The following is a 20354-nucleotide window of genomic DNA, read 5'->3' as shown; positions in this document are numbered from 1 at the left end:
TTTTCATCAGGCCCCTGCCCAATGTGTTCCCCTGTCTTCCCCCTTTGCATACCTGATCTGGCTGCATGACTTGCAGCTGGTTTGTTTTCAAAGTATGCCAAGGACACATCTGTAGATGCTCGTGCATCATGCATTTCATGAGCACAGGCGTGTACCTGGTACAGTTCACCCCCATCCCTTATACCTGCCCTTTTTGGGGTGTGAGGGAGACCCTGGCGCATGTCTAATTGGAGTGTGCCAGGTTGCAGCCTCTTTTCCAGCTCCTCCAGAACCTTCTCCTAAGGGTCTGACCAGACTTTCCCCCACACCTTGTGATTTATGCACACCCAGTCCATATCCTCTTGAAATCACAAGACCTCCTCGTGAACCTCCTCCTGGCGCTGGCCAAGGTGGCCATCTATAATGCAGGAGGAGGATGCTGGATGAGGGGGTGCTCTGCGACTGTGGGGGCTACTTCTGTTCCTCCCTCAGTTCACCTGTCCAGGCAGAGTTCCTCTGGGTGGTGTCCGCTGGCTGCCTAGATACCTTTGAGGAGCAGTATCACTGTCTGAGTTTCTCTGCTCGGTGTCCCCTTCCAGATCCCTGATTTTGTATCTGTGTCCCTCACTCCTGACCCTGTTATTCATTAGTTGTCCTCTGTAATTATTTGAATCCTTGGTCTAGTAATGCCTCCCCTTAGCCTGGGGCAGGGGCCTTCAGACGCGGGCAGGCTTGCACCTGCCTGCCTCCCAGATTTCAATAGGTGCAGGCCTTCTTGGAGTCCTCATCATTGCACCAGAGGCTGTTCCTGACAGGAACCACCAGGATTGGACACCTCCTGGACTACAACCGGGGGGACTGGGTGGACCCTCGGGTGCTAGGTCGGTGCCTGGGGCTCTCCACCCCTCATACCCCTCGACATGTACTCTAGGAGGAGAGGGAAACCTTACCTCCCATCTTTCGGGCTTTCCTTCAGTGGGTCCTGCAGGTCCTCCCCACCCACCCCTTGCCCTCCAGACCTTTTCATCGGGCCTGTCATAAACAGATAGTTAAGGGTTAATGCCTCTTTTACCTGTAAAGGGTTAAGAAGTTCACCTAGCCTAGCTGACACCTGACCAGAGGAACCAATGGGGGGATAAGATGTTTCAAAAGGAAGGCGGGAAGTTTCCTTTGCTTAGGCAGTTTCACTTTTGACCGGAGTGGAAAAGCTCCAGAATTCAGCCTCTTATTAAGTAGTGAGTATTAGTGAAGGAAATAATTAGGTTTATGTTTATTTCTTTGTAACTTGTCTTGTGCAATTAGAGGAATAATCAAATTGGGTATTCATTTGTGTACTAAGTTTTTGCCCAGGGGAACATCCTCTGTGTTTTGAATTTGTTGTCTGTGAGAGTAGCTGGTATGCTAATCTCTCCCAGAGGGTTTTCTTTTACCTTTCTTTTCTTTAATTAAAAGTCTTATTTTTAAGAACCTGATTGATTTTTCCTTGTTTTTAGATCCAAAGGGTTGGATCTGGATCCACCAGGAATTGGTGGGGGAAAGGAGGGGGGATGGTTAATTTCTCCTTGTTTTAAGATCCAAGGGCTTTGGATCTGTGTTCATCAGGTAATTGGTGAAGAAGTCTCTCAAGGCTACCCAGGGAAGGGAGTTAGTATTGGGAGTGGTGGCAGCAGACCAGATCTAAGCTGTTAATTGAGCTTAGGGCGTCTCATGCAGGCCCCCCACATCTGTACCCTAAACTTCAGGGTGGGGAAGGAACCTTGACAGGGCCCCTGCCAAGCGACCCACCCTGGCTCCCTCCCCCCTGCAATCTGAGCCAGCTGCGTGATCTGCAGCCAGTTCATTTCTGAATCGCACTGAGGAAACATCTGTATACACTCATGCTCCACACATTTCATTTCCTCACCCTTGTGTCCTGCCCCAATACTAAGTGGTGGGCCCTTCTGCCATCTGTTGGGGGTGAGGAACCCACCTTCGTTCCAGATTGGAGACCCTTTTCCAGCTCCTCCAGAACCTTTTTCTGAAGTTATGGCTGCACTTTTCCCTGCACCTCTTGATATAAGCACACCCTGTCCATGGCCCCATGAGACCTCCTAGTGAACACCTTCCTCGTGCTGGCCAAAGGGGCCATCTATAAAACCAGGAGGAGGATGTTGGCTGGGGAGATGCTCTGCGACTGTGGCACCTATTTCTGCTCCTCCCTTCAATCACACATCCAGGCAAAGTTCCCCTGGGCCACATCTACTGGCTCCCTATATACCTTTGAGGTGCAGTGGGCACTGTATGGAGTTCTCTGCTTGGTGTCCCCCACCGTATCCCTGCTTTTGTCCCTGTAACCCTGACTCCCATTCCTGTTTTATCATTTGCTGTCCCCCATATCCATTTGAGTCCTGGGTTTAGTGACTCCTCCCCTTAGGCTGGGGGAGGAGCCTAAAGCTGTGGGGGGGCTTGCACCCACCCACCTTCCTGGGACTTCAATAGGTGCAGGCCTTCGTTGGACTCCCCCTTGGTGCGCCGGAGATTGGTCCTGGCAGGAACCATGAGAATTGGAGACCTCCTGGAGTACGACTGGGTGGATCCCCTGGAACTCGGCTGGCACATGGGGCTTTCCACTCTCCACACCCTCAGGTGTGTACTCCAGGAGGTGAGGGCATCCTTACTGCCCATCTCTTGGGTCTTTCTTGAATGAGTCCTGCGGGAAGGTGCTCCCTGCCCACCTCTCACTTCTGGCCCTTTGGGCCTTGTTATCGGGTCCCTGCCCCACAAGCCCCCCAACCCTCCTACCCTGAATAACCTGAACCAGTTGTGTGACTTGCAGCCAGCTTGTTTCCGAACCGTGCTTAGGGAACAGCTGTACCCACTCGTGCTCGATATTTCCATTTTCTCACCCTCGTGTCCCTCCCTGACACTAAGTGACAGGAATTTTTATCACCAGTGAAGGGTGAGGAACCCCGGTGGGCCAGCCTGTAATCCACCTTGGTCCCACGGCCCACCTGGGATATCAGCTGGTGGCTCCTTCATGGAACTGTGAGCACAGGCACGTATTTGGTGTGGTTGACCCTCTCCTCCCCCACACCTGCCCCTTCTGTGGTATCAGGGAGACCCCTGGCACATGTTGACCTTAAGTGTGCCAGGTTGCAGCCCCTATTCTGGCTCCTCCAGTTCCTTCTCCTCAGGTTTTGGCTGCACTTTTTTCTGTACCTTCTGATATATGTACACCCCATCCATGGCCGCATGAAGTCACGAGACCTCTTCATCAACTTCCTCCTGGCACTGGCCCAGGTGTCCATCCACCACACCCAGAGGAGGATGCTGGACTTGGAGGTGCTCTGTGACTGTGGAGCCTATTTCTGCTCCTGCCTTGGCTTACACATGCAGGCAGAGTTTCTCTGGGCCATGTTTGCTGGCTCCCTAGACACCTTTGAGGAGTAGTGGGTGCTGTCTGGGGTTCTCTGCTCAGTGTCCCCCCTCTGGATCCCTGCTTTTGAAACTGTAACCCTTCCTGTTGTCCCTGTTTTTCATTAGTTGTCCTCTGTATTTGCTTGAGCCCTGTGTTCAGTAGCTCCTCCCCTTATGCTGGGGGAGGGGTCTTCAGCTGTGGACAGGGATGCACCCACCCATCCCTGCATTCCCAATAGTTCTAGGCCTTCATTTCTGACAATTGGGGGGGGGGGGGGCATAAAATGAAAAACTTGAACAAGTGGCCTGCTTTTCAGACGTGCTCCTTTTGCTTCTTTAAGTGCCCAGATTTGAAAACATCAGCCTAAGTGTCTTGGCCAAGGTCATCCGGATGGTTTGTGGCAGGCAAAGGCAGAGCCCACATCTCTTGATACTTTTAGTTACAAGACCATTCTTCTCATTGGTACATTCCAATTAAATACACGTTCTCTGGAATGCTAACTGCTTTGATGGAAGAGTTTTTCCTGGCTCTGGCTGTTGATAAACCTGTCTTACCAGAGATGACTTTCCCTTGAGGCTCAAAAACACTACTGAAGAGCATGTTTTTGCCTTTGGAATAGGCCACATTGCACTACAGTGTCAGCCATTTCCAAATATATTTTCAGGGTGGGGTGGCAGGAGACCTGAAAGCTCATTGTCCCTTCAGCCTCGCCAGGCTTGATCTTGATCTCACTTACACCAGTTTTTCACTAAGGTAAAACTCCATTTATTTCAGCAGAGTTAGTCCAGTTTTACACCCCCATAGGTAACAGGAGAATCAGGCCCAGTACATTTGCTGCCCACTCGTCCTGCTTTCCTCCATGGCTGGGGTTATAAAGAAAGCAAATTTGTTCAAATAGGAAAACAAATTCATAGATTTTTCTCCCCGCCCTGCTCCTTTCTGTGGTTCATGCAACCTCCAGGGAATGAAGCTTATCACGCACCAAGGGGAAATTTTGTGAGTCCTTTTAAAGTATAAGGAACTCATGCTGCTTGTGACGTTACACTCCATATGTTTTATGGAAATATGCTAACTGGAATATGCTCCATGCAAAAGGTCTCTTGTAAGGTATCATTAAAAAGCTCATAATCTACGGAGTGTGTTCATCCTGTTTGTATGTATGTATCATTCTTGTATCTAAATCTAGAAACATCAAGTATAACTCTGAAGTCCTGTTGTAATTGTAAGGAGAGTCAGGATGATCTCTACCCTGACATCTGGTGGTGAATTATGGCAAGTGTGGAAAAGAACTTCAGGGGCTGATCTTGTTTGCATAGGCACACCCACCCGCCTAGCATGAGCCCACAGCAACCGAAAGTGGTTACTTTGGCTGGTGTGGGATCCCCAGTTTCTCTGTTATGGGGGCAGGAATAATAAAGTGTTGTTACCCTGATTATGTGAATCAAGGCCAGTGGAACTGTTGTATGACAGAGGGACTCACCATTAACTAAGTAGTACTCGCTAGACAAGGGGCATGGGTTCCAAAACCCAGTGAATTGAGAAAGGTTGGGCATAGGTATTTGTAGCTGATGGTATGTGGCCCCTTTGAGGGCCTGAAACATCAACTATACCTGCTTCTCTCTCCACCGTTGAATGTCAGAGCTAATTTTGATTCTATGAGAAGTCTAGTTATAGACTGCTGAGCTGAATTCACTTTGAGCCAATAGTGCACCAGCACAGGGGCTCCCCTACTACAAGCTGACATCACTGAGTGCTGTATTAACTAGTGGGGGAGCCTGAAAACATATTGCTGAGTGGAGCTGAGCAGTTTGTGGAATTGCGAGCAGAGCGGCTGGCAGAGCAGAGTAGTTTTGTGGGATGGTTGGAGTGGACCACAGGATGGCGAGTGGAGCAGTTTGTGGGACGGCCAGCGGAGCGGAGCAGCTAGTGGAGCGAAGCAGTTCATGGGACAGCTGGAGTGGCTCACGGGATGGCTGGTGGAGTGGAGCGGCTCGTGGTGAAGGCTGCTGCAGAACCCCACGGAGAGGTGAGGCAGTCGGCCTTGGACCATATAAGGTGCCCTTAACACCCTGTGTGCCCCCTTTCCCCCCCCATCTCCATCTGGGGGGGGGTAAAATCTGCAGAACTTTTGAACTCTGGGGCTGCACTGACCAGGAATAGAGACTTTTGGGGTGTTGGACTTTTGGGACTTTGGATGATTTTTGGGTTGCTGGACTCAAGAACCAAAGGGAAAGGACACGGCCCAATTTGGTGGGGTGGGTCTTTTTGCTCATGGTTTGTGTTAGGAATTCTGTTTGTGGTGTTTCCCCAACATAATGCCGCATTGTTTCCCTCCTTTAGTAAAAGGATTTTGTCACACTCAGACTCTGTGCTTGCGAGAGGGGAAGTATTGCCTCTTAGAGGTGCCCGGGCGGAGGTATGTAATTGTCCCAGGTCACTGGGTGGGGGCTCGAGCCAGTTTTGCACTGTGTTATGGAAACGGAACCCCTAGATACTGAACCCGGCCCTTGCTGCTGCCAGCTCAGACCGGCAGAAGGGTTACATAATTATGCAAAGTGTGGGCCATTAATGATGGTTTAGAATCTTGATGGCTCCCATTAACTAGGACAATTGGTTGTAAATGGCTCTGTTTACTTGCAAGCCTTCCTGTGTTCCTGTGAGTCAGGCCTGGAAGAACAGAGGCTTGGGGTCTCACAGGATAGGTGACCATGTCACCTGGTACTGGAATCCATCCTAAACCTGGTGCTTTTCCACTTAAAAGGAAGGGTGGGAACCCAGAGAGAGAAAGACAAAGGATTCCCACCTTCTGCCAAAGATATAAAAGGGGGTGGAACAGAACAAAGGGAGCTTCCAGTCATGAGAAAACCCCTAGTTTCCATCTAAGATGTCTGCTGGAACTGACAAGGACTGTACTGGGGAAAGGATTGGGCCCAGATTAGGAAGGAGTCTAGTCTGTGAAAGAATCTTATTGGAACATCTCTGAGGGTGAGATTTATCTGTAAACAGTTTCTTAATGTATTAGGCTTAGACTTGTGTGTTTTGTTTTATTTTGCTTGGTAACTTACTTTGTTCTGACTGTTGTTACTTGGAACCACTTAAATCCTATGTTTTATATTTAATAAAATCACTTTTGTTTATTAATTAACCCAGAGTAAGTGATTATTATCTGGGGGAGCAAACAGCTGTGCATATTTCTCTATCAGTGTTATAGAGGGTAGACAATTTATGAGTTTACCCTGTATAAGTTTTATACAGAGTAAAACGGATTTATTTGAGGCTTGGATCCCATTGGGAGCTGGGTGTCTTGGTGCTGGAAACAGGAGTATTTGCTGAGCTGTTTTCAGTTAAGTCTGCAGCTTTGGGGGTGTGGTTCAGACCCTGGGTCTGTGTTGCTGTAGGCTAGCATATCTGGCTCAACAAGACAGGGTCCTCAAGTCCCAAACCAACAAAGAAAACATGATCAGAGATAGTTTCAGCACATCGGGTAACTATGCTAAAGGGGAGCTCTGTGACCGAACCTGTCACACCGCTATAAGAGCACTTTTACTTACAGTGAAACTCCCCGGGCAGCACTTATAAGTTTTATACACACACACACATGAATGTGTGATTTTACATATATATATATATAACGCTACAATTGACAGGTATGAGCCCTATAAAGACAGACTTAAACAGCAATGGCTATTGTACCAGTGTATTTAAATTACAGGTTGGTGAAGATGCAGATTTGCTTCAACCAACAAATGTAGCAATTTGTTGCTAAACAGCGAATTGTGTCAATTTCAGCAAATTGTTCAGTCACAAACAAATAAACAGGCAATGATCAAATGCTTTGTTTGGATTATGTCAAACTGAAACATTTTGATTTTTGGGGATAAATTCACCAGAGAATGTAGGCACCATTCACAAAACCCCAGAGGTTGGGGTGGGGGTTCCCTTCCATACACCCATAGCCCACTGATTAGGATACTCACTCAGCAGTAGTGACACCTGGGATCAACTCTCTGCTCCCAGAGCAGGGATTTGAATCTGGGTCTCCTACATTCCAGGTGAGGGCCCTAAACCCCAGACTATTGGCTAGACAGGCATAGTGTTCCCTCAGTCTCACCTCTTGAAGCTGATCCACTGTGTATACAAAAATGTCTATATTCCTTGGGCCAGAAAGATAGAATAAAAAAAAAAGACTGGACTTTGTAGACTGGTGGTAGGGTTCTCCCACTTAGGAGGAAGGACACTTGGGTTCCAGTCCTTATGCCAGTGAATACGTAACTATTCATTTGCCAAAAGTTCCCCAACCCCCCCAACAAACGTTATTTTTGGTCCAACTCAAATAGAATTTTTGTTTATTTTCAGGAAGGGCCAGCAAACCAGAAAATCCAGTTATTCACCCAGTTTTAATTTAAATCTATACAGAAACCTACATACATCACCACTTGGTTACAGGAAAATAATGGGTTATGTAGCCTGTGGGCCTTATTCTCCTCTCACGCAGATGAGAATCAGGAGTAATTTCACTGAAGTCAATAGAAAGAGCCTGAAGTGTTGTAAATTGGGGTTGCTCCACTGACTTACATGGAGTTACTCCTGATTTACACCTGTGAACATGAAAGGAGAATCAGGCTCCCAATGCATGTGACTAGAGCCGTGCAGAAAAAGGTCATTCCATTTCCCGGAGGATTTGGATATTTTGAGGTTTGGTTTCTCTACGATTTGGAATGAAAACCCAACGTTTTGAAATTCTCTATGAAAGGGAAATTCCCTCGATCCCTGGCTCAGGGTCAGTCTGCCTGATTGGCAGTCCCAGAGCTGCAGACCTGGAAGCTGCAGGGTCCCCGGTTCAGGGGCAGTCTGTATGGCTGGCTGCCTTGGAGCTGCAGATCCTGGAACCCCTGGAAGCACAGTCTAAAATGAGCCATGAGACTGGGAACTTGGGAGATGGCATTCCCAGAACTTCCTGTCAGCCCACCTGGTGAGCTGCTGGGGAGCCCGACGGGCGAGCTGGCAGGAACCGTCGCTGCAGAATGTTTCAGTTTTGATAAAGCAGCCTGGCTAAATGGAAAAGCCTTCCAGCAGGGAATTTCCAATCAGCTCTGTGTGAGACCCTGTGATGGGGTTCTGATGGGTCCCCCTGGTGGTGCCACCTGGAACTGGGGTAACACTGAGCCCTCTGACCCACCAGCCTGGGCTCCCTCTCACACTGTGCTGCTGTGACAAGGTGCAAAGCCCTCCAGCCTGCACTCTCACCAGCATTCATACAGGTAGGGGCACAGATGCAGGCTCTCTAACCCCCAACTTCCCCGCCTAGGACGCCCGGAGCAGTACCATTCTGCCATGGTCAAATCTGGCCAGTATATGGGTTTAACATCTCGTCCGCCTCTCTCTCAATGTGAAGAGGACCATAGACACTTATTTTAACCAAGCCAAAATTTTCCCCAGACACCTTAATCAAACACACACTGGTTTGGATTAAAACATAAAATAAGTTTATTAACTACAAAAAGATACATTTAAAGTGACTATAGGTGCTAGCAAACAAATCAAAGCAGATTACCTAGTAAATAAACAAAAATGCAAACTGAGCTTAATGTATTAGATAGGTAGGATATGAATTAGCAAATTCTCACCCTGAGTGATAAACAGGCTGGCAAATTCTTAAGGTACAAGCTGCCTTTGCTTTGCAGCTGGGTTTCTCAGGTTTTCATACACAGGTTAGACATCTCTTTAGCCTGGGATCATCACTTCCCCCACTTCAGTCTTTGTTCCTCAGGTGTTTCCAGGTGTGTTGTTGTAGGGAGAGTGAGGTACCAACATAATGTTATTTCCCCCTTTTATATCTTCGTCCCACTTGCTGGAAAGCTCTTTTGCTATGATCTGAGTCATACAGTTCCTATTTTGTAGTGCTTTCTCTGAGAGTTTTCTATTGTACCCAGTTCCTGGAGTAATCCTTGTGCTTGTGTGCATTTCCTCAATAAGCCATTAACATTGTTTGGCATTTTTACTGTTGTACCTGAAAGGCTGCTTGTAGGTGTTTTCAATCTCACAACATGTTTCAGTAACACATACATAGCCAAACCTCATATATGATGATAGCACATACAATCCAATCAGATATTAATGTCTAGCAGATCAAGACTTTTAGAATGATACCTCACAAAGCATACTTTGTGCAAAACATATCCTAATTATATGACTGTGGTGAATAATGGGGTTCCAGGGTGTCACACCTCCCTCCTTAGTTTACTGCAGGAGTGTTAGTCACTGACTAATTTAAATATACGGAGATATACCTATCTCATAGAGCTGGAAGGGACCCTGAAAGGTCATTGATTCAACCCCCCTGCCTTCACTAGCAGGACCAAGTACTGATTTTGCCCCAGATCCCTAAGTGGCCCCCTCAAGGATTAAACTCTCAACCCCGGGGTTTAGCAGGCTAATGCTCAAACCACTGAGCTATCCCTCTCCCACTGGGGAAAGTAGTGCGCCCTATGCTCTCTTTAGGTTTTCACCATACTACTTCCAAGCAGTACCAAATATGTTAGTGTCACCCACAGGTGTTCTTGCAAAGTTCTGTGTTCCTTTTTCTGGGTTGTCTGAAAACATTTTTGTATGCAGCATTGTTAACATAATGCTGATATCAATATCTTTTAGAATGCAGGAATCTTGGCATTTAGCCATCAATGTCATGAGGCAGTGTGCCTCAGTTTCCCCTTCCACACAGCAGATGCTTGAGTTTGCTCAAACTGATCAGCTACAGTAGCCAGTTCTTCCACGGTTTTCACTTTTTAGTCCCATAAACACTGTTTTACATTATCTTTACATATACTCAGGAAATGTTACTAAGCAACAAGGTCACATATTCCCTCAAAGCTTGTAACACCTTTTCCTTTTACCCACTTATCCATCAAATCTTTCATCTAGTTTACATATGTCACATTACTCATCCCAACACCGTTCTTACGGCTTCTAAATTTTACTCTAGATGTTTCAGGTATAATCTGAATCTGTTTTAAAATCATTTCTTTGAATTTACAATAATCTCAAGCATTCTCAATTGGCATCTTATTGAATATATCCAGAGCTGTACCAGTCAATTTGGAAACCAAAGTGGGCATCTTCTGGTCCTCAGGAATCTGGTGAAGTACACACAGCCTCTCAAAGGTGATGACATATTCAGAAATGTCCCCTGTCTCGCTGTATGCAGGACACAACTGTACCCATTTGTGGATTTTTTGAGAGATGAGACTCACTGGAGCATGGGGGCTTTGGTTCTGCTTCTCTGTCAAGTCCAGTTGATACTTCCTCTCTCTTTCCTTCTCCTCCATTTCTTTGGCTTGTTATTTCATGGCTCTTCTGTGTGCGGCTTATTCTCTGGCATTCTTTGTCTCAATTTCCAGCCATTTTAATTCCATAAGTCTCATGTGTTCTTTTTCGCTCTCTTCTGCCTGCAATCTGCACAGCTCCAGCTCCTTACTAGTTTCACTTTCACTCATTTTCCTGATTTTCTGTCCCTACTTCCTGTGCCCAAAATAAGCAAACGGAAAATAACAAACTGGTAACCTCTTTGACTGATTTCCAGCCACCTCACTTAAATCTCATTTAAAATCACCTCCAGTGTATGAAGTACAAATCTCACTCAGAACAAAGGATTTACCATCAGTACCAAATTATTTGTTATAATGTTAACCATTAGCAACAAACTTTGCATCATGAGAATCAACAGTACCAGCAAATCTTTTATTACAGGTGTATTAGGAAGAGAGTCTAAGACATAAGCCCTTGTACCAGAGGCCTGGTTTGAGGCCTGAGGCCTGAGGCCTAGGCTAAAGTAGTAGTCAAAGCTTTACTGATATAAAGCAAAGACAAGCTGTGAGCAAGAGGCAGGACCTGCTCACAGTATCTGCCAAGAACAGGGCTGATATTGCAGAAATACACATTTCTCAGAAATGCCAGGCACAGAGTACTCACACAAACACATCTCAATATCAAGTGGTACCAGAACATCCTGCTATCAAGGATGGTACAAAAACATTGCCCAAGGATAACAGGAACACACTGAACTCTCCTAAAAGATAAGGTCAGGATAACAGTACGTAATAAAGATGTTTTAATCAAACCAACATGTACAAGGTGATGGATAATAATGAGCCACATCAAGGGGCAGTAACTAACTATGCCAGAGGTAATATGTAACTTTTTTGTATCAGGGTATAAAATGTATCTCAGAGGGAGTATCTTTGTCTGGTTTAGGGAGGAATGGAAAGTCCTGCCATTCACTGAGCTGGTCCATTGTTACAGGCATACATGTATTAGTGGTCTGGTAGAGTCTGTGGGATACTAATACCATGTTTTGTCAACAATAAACCTTGCTGGGTGCCTTTGTCCCTTAACAGATCTTGTGGTCATTGGGTGGTTTGCTGGGGCGGCACACAGAGGGAACACACACATGCAGGCAAACATCAATCAACTTCTAACCACACCGGTGACCCAGGATTGCTGATATGGTAAGTAAGCAAGCTGTCCTCTGGAGGAATCGCGATCTAACATGACAGAAAGACATGGGCTAGGAAACTCCCTTATTCCCTCAATGCAAATCCCCATAGAGTTTGATGAAATTTGAACCCACTGAATTGCCAGCAAGGGTGGGCCCATATGAATTTAAAAAAGAAAGTGGGGAAACATGGACAGATGTGTCATAAGAGGGGGAGTTCTCCTCCTCTTTTTGCCTGTGAGTGATGTGACCCCCCCTGAATGGACTGGCCAAACCCAGGAACATTTGCCAGGATTCCTTCAGCCTGATAGAAGAGAAGATCCTTCATCCACTCCCTCTATAAGGCTCCAGTCCCAGTCCCTAGGTAGCGTCAGCAGCCTGGGTTCCCTGCCAAAGAACAAACACCCACAATGGGCCCACTTCTTCTCTCTGTGGTGATTTCCTTTGTCCCACACATCTGTCTTAAGGACAGAAACCTTGGAACAGGGTAGCACAGCCCCTGAGATTTCCTTCCTCAGTCTCCAAGGGTCAGTATGCCCTATTACACATCTTCCTAATGTCTTTTTATTTTTCTCCTTTCAAAAGTAAATGGTTGTATTTCTGTCTCTTTATATGACTCCTGGCCCTGCTGAATGCAGATGATTGGAAGCACTTTCTCTTGACATTTCTATTTCCAATCTATACTTCTAGAGATGAACTGACCCAACTGAATGCAGGATTTGTGGTAAAGGAAAGACAGACATTTGTGTGAAACAGTGATGTACTCTCTGTGTGTTCTGGTACTGATTTCACTGAGGGTTCATCCAGAGAACACTTCTGGCTTCTCCACTGGTCAGTTCTCAGCTCAGCATTGATTTTAAACTATATTTGTAGATTGTCATGGAAATAAACATGCCACTGTGTGAACATGATCGGTTTTACTGGGGTTTCTAGTTGTAGCCTTATTGGTTCAGTGGAAACCCAGATTCTTATTAACCCTCCTCTAGTCATTATTTTCAATAGAATTCATTTATAGTCCTAGCAGAAATATTCATCCTCTGCATTTATTGCTAATCAGGAAATCTTTTCACAGTTTGTTCAATTTCAGGTGTGAATTACCCAGGGAGAATTTCCCAATTATCTCCTTGGATTCAATGAAAGTTTCAAATCTGAATTCGCTTCAGGAACAAGCATGTTGCTCATCTCAGAATGTTCTCTTGCTGGTGTCTCACTTTTACCACATGCCTGATGTGTAAACCCAGCCTGCTATCAAACAGCCAGCCATACCCACAGGTGCCTTCCCTTGTCTCTTGGTTTGTTGTATCTCAGCCTCTCCCTGTGGTGAGCCCTGGAAACTGCACAATTCATCTGGCAAGAAAAACGTCCACTAAGGGGGAGACTTTCAGAAAGGATTTAATATGAAAAAGGCAAAGTCAAGCTGAAGAAATGATAGGCATAAAAAAGCAGGAAACTTCCACCCCCTCCAAACAATGGAAAATTATACAAAGAAAGCTTATGAACCTTTTCCCACTCACTCTTGTATTTCCTGCAACTTCACACAAATCCTATTAAAACACCTGCTTTGTCTATCTACCAGGAAGGGATTTTCTCTGGCACATCATTTCTGAGAGAAAGAGGCGAAGCATTTACATCATCACAGGGTTATTTTGTCCAATCAAACTGTTATGATATTGAACCCCCAGAGTCACCGTGTCCCACATCATCATAACCTGTGTCTCCAGGAGGCAGGGACGGGGTTTCCTTCTCCATCCCAGAGACAACTTCACCCCTTAGCGAGCGCAGACTCCAACCTGAAAATACCAAGGAGGAGACATACAGTCAGTGGATCCATTCTATGGTTATGTTGGGCTGCAGAACAAGGTGGAGTGCACTTTACAGCAGTGGTTCTCGAACTTATTTGATTGTGGCCCCTTTCTTTGCATCTGTACTAACTGACAACTCCCCTCCCCACCACACAAGTACATATACCAATTAAAAAAAATTAACATGCAACTTTCACTGAATATGAAAAACAGTAGAGGAAAAAGAGCTCTCCATCTGCCTAGCTTGAAGGCAGCACTACCACCAGCAGCAGCGGAGAAGTGAGAGTGGCAACACCAGACCATGACCTCCTTACTTCTGCATTGCTGCTGGTGGCAGTGCTGCCTTCAAAACTGGGCACCCAGACAGGATCCACCGCTCTGTGCTCTGGCTTCTCACGCCGCCCCAGAATATATTCTGCGCTGCCCAGTTTGAGAACCTCTGCTCTACAGTGCAGATTGGGAATTGTTCCCGCTTCAGTCTTGGATCTATGACAAGTGTTATCCATCATCTCTATACATAGTCTGGAAATTAAAACCTTTGGTTTCCAGAGCAGGTAAACTTGCCAAGTACCAGCTGTAACTACCTGTCACTTCATGTACAAAACCCAAACACTTACCAGCAAGGAGCGCTTAGTGAAGAACATCATAACTTTCACTCTGCCCTAGCAATGAATGTTAGCACTTTATTCTTATCAAGTACTAATCAATGCACATTTCATCACCACTGCACCTCCTTTGGGGTGGCTGATGGTGTCTCTGCTCATAACACAATGGGGAAGAGAGGGGAGATATTGGCCAAGGACAATGGGCAAAGGCAATCCCAGATTTTACAGGACGTGTCATGGGCTTTTTAACACTGGTGCAGCAGCAACAGGACTTTGGTTCATAGGATTCTGCCCAAAAGATACACGCGCAGTGAAATGGTGGGAATCCAGCACATCCAGGGTGTGGCAGCCACACAAGGATTGGAACCTAGAGGCAGAAGGATCCTAGGTATCTTGCTGGTTTGACCACGACCCTGCTGTTCCTCTCCCCATGGCAGGCACTAATGCCTCTGATTTGAGGGAATGGAGAGACGAGAGAAGGAAAGATTTCCTTCAGGCATTGGTTTGGCCAGGGCTGTTCCCTTGCTGTGAGGCCCACATTTCCAGCCCTCCCACTCTGCAGAGACACTGTGAAGTGCAAACAGTTCTCCACTCACCTGTCTGTGAATCCCTGTCACTTGCCCCAGTGCCTTGTTCATCATTCTGCCCCAAAGCAGGGTCCTCTTCAGGGACAGACACTTCTCTGGCATCATCATAACCATCCCCTGGGACATCTCCCGGCAGGGCAGGGGCATCTGATGTGAAGATGTGAAGTAATTAAGAGAATATTCACAGTGAAGGTAGAAATAAACTACAAGCTGCAGATGCACCAGCCTCACTAGTCCTTGGGGATCTCTCAGCAATTAACTTCCACCCTCAGAGCGGGAAGAGGAGCCCTCCTCTGGAACCCTCAGCTTGAGGGGTTTTACATATCACATTGATCTGATACATTTCAATAGCTGGTTGAGTGGATCCTAGAGCTCCCAGATGACAAGGGGACAGGGAGTTCTAGAAAGAGGTGACTGGGATCTAGTCCAGAGGGATTGTTCCACAAGGTATTTGGTTTCAATAATTACAAATGTAAATGACTTGGAATTGTCCAGAGTTTGTTCCCGGTTTCCTAAACTTGACATTATTTTTAAAATGTCTTTTCAATGCGTTTTCCTGATAAAGTTTACCCCATAAACTGCCATCAGGCTCCAACGTACTAACACCACTGGGACCTGAGCCGGTTAATAAGGGTGGGACCTCTGCCCTTGGGTGTAAAATCTCTGTCCCACCCACCCCCCTGTCCCAGTGTGTCTGACACAGATGTATATAAGCTGGAATAGACACGTGCCAGGAAAGGCTGGCAGGGAATATTGCAGCACTGATGACATCTCTGATTCAATGTGCCCTCTTTACAAATGGTGAGTAACCCTAGTGTTCATGGCAGTGAGGGTCCCAGGGCAGTGACCTGAGCCAAGTACCGCGTGGGCAGCTCCTGAGCACACTGCTCCTTCCATCCTGCAATGGGCCTCTGTCATGACCTAGAACATCACACGCTTCCCTACCCCTGGGCTTCCACACAGCTCTGGTAATGCACCTGGTCAGTGCCCCCAGCGTTACGCCAATAGACAATACTGGTGGGTGAACTTTGTGGTTTTCTTAACAAACCATTATTGTTCCTACTGGGAAACACATTCAGTTTTTCGACAGGGTGACGTTGGTTCCAGGAGGTGGATTCACTGCTAACCTCGGCCATCTGGAGTCTGGGGGACGTCGTTCAACTCAGGCTCCTCCACGTTATCGTAATCCAACTGAGACCCCCCCGGGGAAGCTCCCTCTGGAAGAGCAAACACCACACTCAGCCCATGGCACCAGCAGGGTCTCTTCAGCACAGGTGGCCCTTATAACTAGAGCTGTTTATCATGGCACGTGAGAGGGGAAGTCACAGGGGGCCCATGGTGAGAAGGGCACAAGTCAGAGAACTACAGTGAAACAGGAGTCCCAGAAATAACTAGGGGCCAATCCTGTCCCTGCAGAATCCAACAGCATCTCTTTTATGTGTTTCAGTGGGAGCAGGATCTGGGCTTGTGCTGAGATAACAGGTTGGAACACGGGCGCTGCCAGGCCAGAGCCGGCCTGTGTGAATCCAGCTGATCTCTGCAGACAGGTTTGAATTTTCCTGTTACCCTGGGGAGGGGGAACCTCCCCTCTGCAGGAATTAAAGCTCCTGCTGGGAGGTCGCTGGCCTGATCCTTTGTGAGCTCCTGCTCTCCACTAGCCTCTCAGGCAGCCCAGGGCTCAGCTTGGCAGCGCTCCAGCTTCTCAGCAGAACTGGCTCATCTGCTCAGTGTCTCCTCCCCCAGCCACAGGCTAAACTCCCACAGGGCCCAAATTCATGGACTCCCTTGAGAGCAGCTGGGGTAGAAATGCCGCCCTGTTTATAACTAGAGATGGGCCCAGGCCAGGAAGTTCAGATCCAGGGGTTTGCTTCAGCTTGTTATAGTGACAGGTGCCAGCCCCAAAACTGAGATCCAGAGCTGGGGTCAGAATCTGCAAATCCCCCTCCTGCAAAGTTCTGTTGGGTTCGGATCAGTGAGTTGGACTCAGCCCATCTGTAATTATAACACAAGAAAATCTTCTTGTCTCTCTCAGAGGTGAGAGACGAGCCCTGCTGGGCATGGACACCTTCCACCCAAAGAGACTGACCCGTCTGCTCCAGCTCCTCACCAGGGGAGGTCACTGGGAGGCACTCCCAGGGGTCTGTGCTCAGGAGATGGTCACATGTTCCCACCCTGAGATTCTGGCAGAAATCCTGTTCAATGGGATTAGACCCGACTGTGTAAAATGGGAACCGTGTGAGGGGAAATTGCTGCGATTGCAGAAAGTGTCATAGAAATTCTATTCTCTGCCCAGATTTGGGTCTCTCTCGGCCTGAGTCTGCCCCTCCCCCGTTACCTTGTTCTGATCCAGGATCGTTTTCCCCCTCGCTGTCCCCGGTGTAATACTGCAGCTTCGTCACTGAATCATCTGAATAGGAGACTGGAGAGACGAGAACCAGAAATTCATCACAGTGAGAACAGTAGAACTGTGGGACTGGGAACACACCCGGGGCCAGGAGCAGGACTTCCAGTCTCAGTCTATTCCTTCTTCTACGGGAGATGGTGACTCACAGCGACTCTGAGCGGTGAGAGGCTGACACAGACTCCCCAAGAGAAATCTCCATGTTACTGTGGTAAATGTGACTGAGGGGATGCTACAATCTGACCTGAAAGACGCTGGGGTGAGTGAAGGGCATGACTCTGGCTGCTGGTCCAGGGAATTTCCACAATGGTTCTGGCCTCCTCAGCCACAGAGGGGATTCCTCCTTCTAAAGGGTAAATACCCGCCTCCCCCATGAATCAGTCGATCAGCTCTCTGTGGTGTTTCCAGATTAGGCCAAGAAAGGCCCAGAGCAGAGTCTGTGATTCCCTGTAACCATCTGGGCATTGGTGCTGGGGGATGCCCTGAGCATGTTCCTAGAGCCCCACCAAAGCACAGCCCTTGGCAAGATGTTCCCATCGGACATTGAGACAAAATGGCACAAAGGATAACAGGGCCGTGACTGAAAGTCATGAGGCTCTCCTAGGCTGATCTCTCTGCTCTGGGGGCAGGAGAGAGCCCACCCAGCAGACCAGTGGCTACGGTGGGAGGGGGCCACAGAACATCCCCTGCTCCAATGCTCCAGAGCAGTTTTCAAATGATAGTTTAGCCTGGCCCCAGACAGTCGCTTTCCTGACCCCTCACTGGTTACACTCCAAGGCTGCAGGACGGGCAGAGTGACATTAACTGTCCCTAGAATTGGGACACTCAGTGTAAGGTGGGAAGGAAACTCATCTCCCTCAGTCTACACAAGTAACTGCTGGTCTCACCACAGACCCAGCTCCCACAGCTAGAGCTTGGCAAAAACCCAGATGGTTTGGTTCTCTGGCCATTGGGGGAAAAAAGCAAAAAACCCAACGTTGTTTTGAGTTCAGCCAAAAATGACTTTTTTTGGCAATTTTTGGCAAATGCAAAAGTAAAAAAAAAAGTTTAATGTTGAATGAAACCATTTGGTGTTCTTTTAGACATTAGTTAATTTTTGTTTATTTGTTTTTTTTTATAGATAACATTAGAGGAAATTTCTAATGGAAAAGTCATATCAAATTGAAAAAAACAAAATATTTTCTTTAGAAAGTGTTGAAATGATATGAATTGTTCTGTGTGTGTTTGGAACAATTGGGTGAAATTGACAGGAATTTGTGAAATGTTTCGGTGTCTCTGAATCTGCATTTTTCACCAAAATATTTTGTAATGAAGATGTGTGCCCAGCTCCAATGACAGGGCTGAAGCTGCAGTGATTTAACTCTGGGTCAGGGCCTCAGATGGAAAGGGCATTAGATAGCTGCTCCCTGTTAAGAGTGAGACACACAGACCTGAGCGACTGAACATCTCCTGCTTCTCTCTCATCAGGTTATAGTCAATCTCCTCGTACACGGCCTCAGAGAAGGGATCCAAGGGTCTTCTGGAACCTGAAAACAAAGGTCAGGGTTTGCCCAGGGTCATTGAAACCAGAGATGGGAAACACTATGGGATCATCCAGCCCCTCCCCCTGGGCCCAGTGCGAGCCTAAACCCTACAGCACATTCCCACTGCTGGAATTTAAATGAGCCAGGGGACAGGGTTTCTTTACACAACAGCCCTTTGATGATGGTTCCCAGGGCTAGTTCGCTGTCAGGAACCTTCCTCACATTCATCTTAAATGTTCCCTTTTTAATCTCATCCCATTATTCCTGGCTATTCTCCTTTGGAATAGCTTAAATAATACTTCCCCCATGCTGCTGTGACAGATACTGCAACCCCAGGCAGTATCTTTGGGAATCACTGTATTAAATATATGAATGGTTTATGTGTGAGTGTGTTCTACTGCATGTGGAAGGGTTTCCACAGCTCCTCCAGGAAGAAAAAACAGTGTGTGTGTGTGGGGGCGGGGGGGGCGGATTAAGGTGAATCACTGAGATTGTAACAACCCCAGAAAGGTAACAGCCTTCAGGGTGGTTTACACAGACTGGTTCAAACTGGGTTGCCAGAGACCAAGAGACAAAGAAAGACTTCTGATATGAAAGGCTGAGTTTAAACAGACTCAGGGCCTTCACTTTGATTCACCAAATGGGCAGGACCTTCTGTCCATGAGGATCCCAACACTGAATCATTGGAGGGACGTTGGTCTACCAGGCTGCCCATGAGGAAGACGGGTGATTTTGGTATGTTCAGAAAGTGTGGAGGAATTTTTATTGTTTTTAATGTTTTCTCTGTGATACTTTCATCCTACTAACAAGGTGCAGTCTGCTGAGAGAGAGTTGGGTGGTGACTTGTAACTGCTGGTAATGCACTGCTCATAGCCCTTGGGGAGAATACACAGCATGGGGGCTGGCCTGTAGGCAGACTGGTTTGCTGGGGGTATCACAGTGGAAGGCAGGGGGCTGTGCAGCATTAAAAAACCCTGGTCAGCAGGAGATGGGACGGGGGGTTCTACCCAGAGAGAGGTGATGACTGGAGCCTGAGGTGTGATTTGGCACTCCTGGAGTGCACCACGGGGAGGGAGCGGGGGGGATACAGGTGCAGTTTCCCTTAAACTGTGATGCTCCCTAGCTAGTATCATCTCCAGATTTCATGGCTGGGCTGTTCCACTGCCACACAGTTAATGAAATATTAAATGAGAGAGGAGTTAACAGGCATCCTCAGCCACCCCACCCAGCCCGGTATCACCCCTCACTCTGACACCCTGCAGTCCCCTTCTATTGCAGAGGCATTTCACACAGTGACACCGATCAACACCCACCTCTGCTTTGTGCCCTGGCACTTCGCACCTGTGCCCCCAGGATAATTAAGACCAGGCAGAGCAGGGTCCCCAGGATAATGCAGATGACCACGGGCACTGTGACTCTCCCACTGTCGGTCAGAGGGCGGCGTGGGGGAGCTGGATGGAAATGAACATGTGACAAGGAGAGATTATCCTGTGAGAGTCAGAGGGCCCCAGGGAGCTCCCCAGTCACTCATTGCAGGGCCCAGAACAGCAGGTAATGGGCTGGGACACA

At 47.5% G+C, this 20354-nt stretch overlaps 1 protein-coding gene across 1 annotated transcript in view; it reads right to left on the bottom strand.

The window, feature by feature from the left end:
• LOC112114023 (scavenger receptor cysteine-rich type 1 protein M130-like) overlaps positions 1–20354 on the bottom strand; it is a gene marked incomplete at its 5' end in the record, with an annotated part of 208992 nt that overhangs the window by 39265 nt on the left and 149373 nt on the right. Inside the window, 5 exons of the mRNA XM_029912881.1 lie at positions 14871–15008; positions 15989–16078; positions 17197–17280; positions 18693–18788; positions 20099–20236. Coding sequence (XP_029768741.1) covers positions 14871–15008; positions 15989–16078; positions 17197–17280; positions 18693–18788; positions 20099–20236 — 546 coding nt within the window. The remainder of the gene's footprint in view (positions 1–14870; positions 15009–15988; positions 16079–17196; positions 17281–18692; positions 18789–20098; positions 20237–20354) is intronic.

This window comes from Terrapene carolina, unplaced genomic scaffold (genome assembly GCF_002925995.2).
Source record: "Terrapene carolina triunguis isolate 2854851 unplaced genomic scaffold, T_m_triunguis-2.0 Scaffold347, whole genome shotgun sequence".
Lineage (NCBI taxonomy): Eukaryota > Metazoa > Chordata > Testudines > Emydidae > Terrapene > Terrapene triunguis.
Note: the sequence above shows the minus strand (reverse complement) of the source record. Positions and strands in the feature narration are given on the sequence as shown.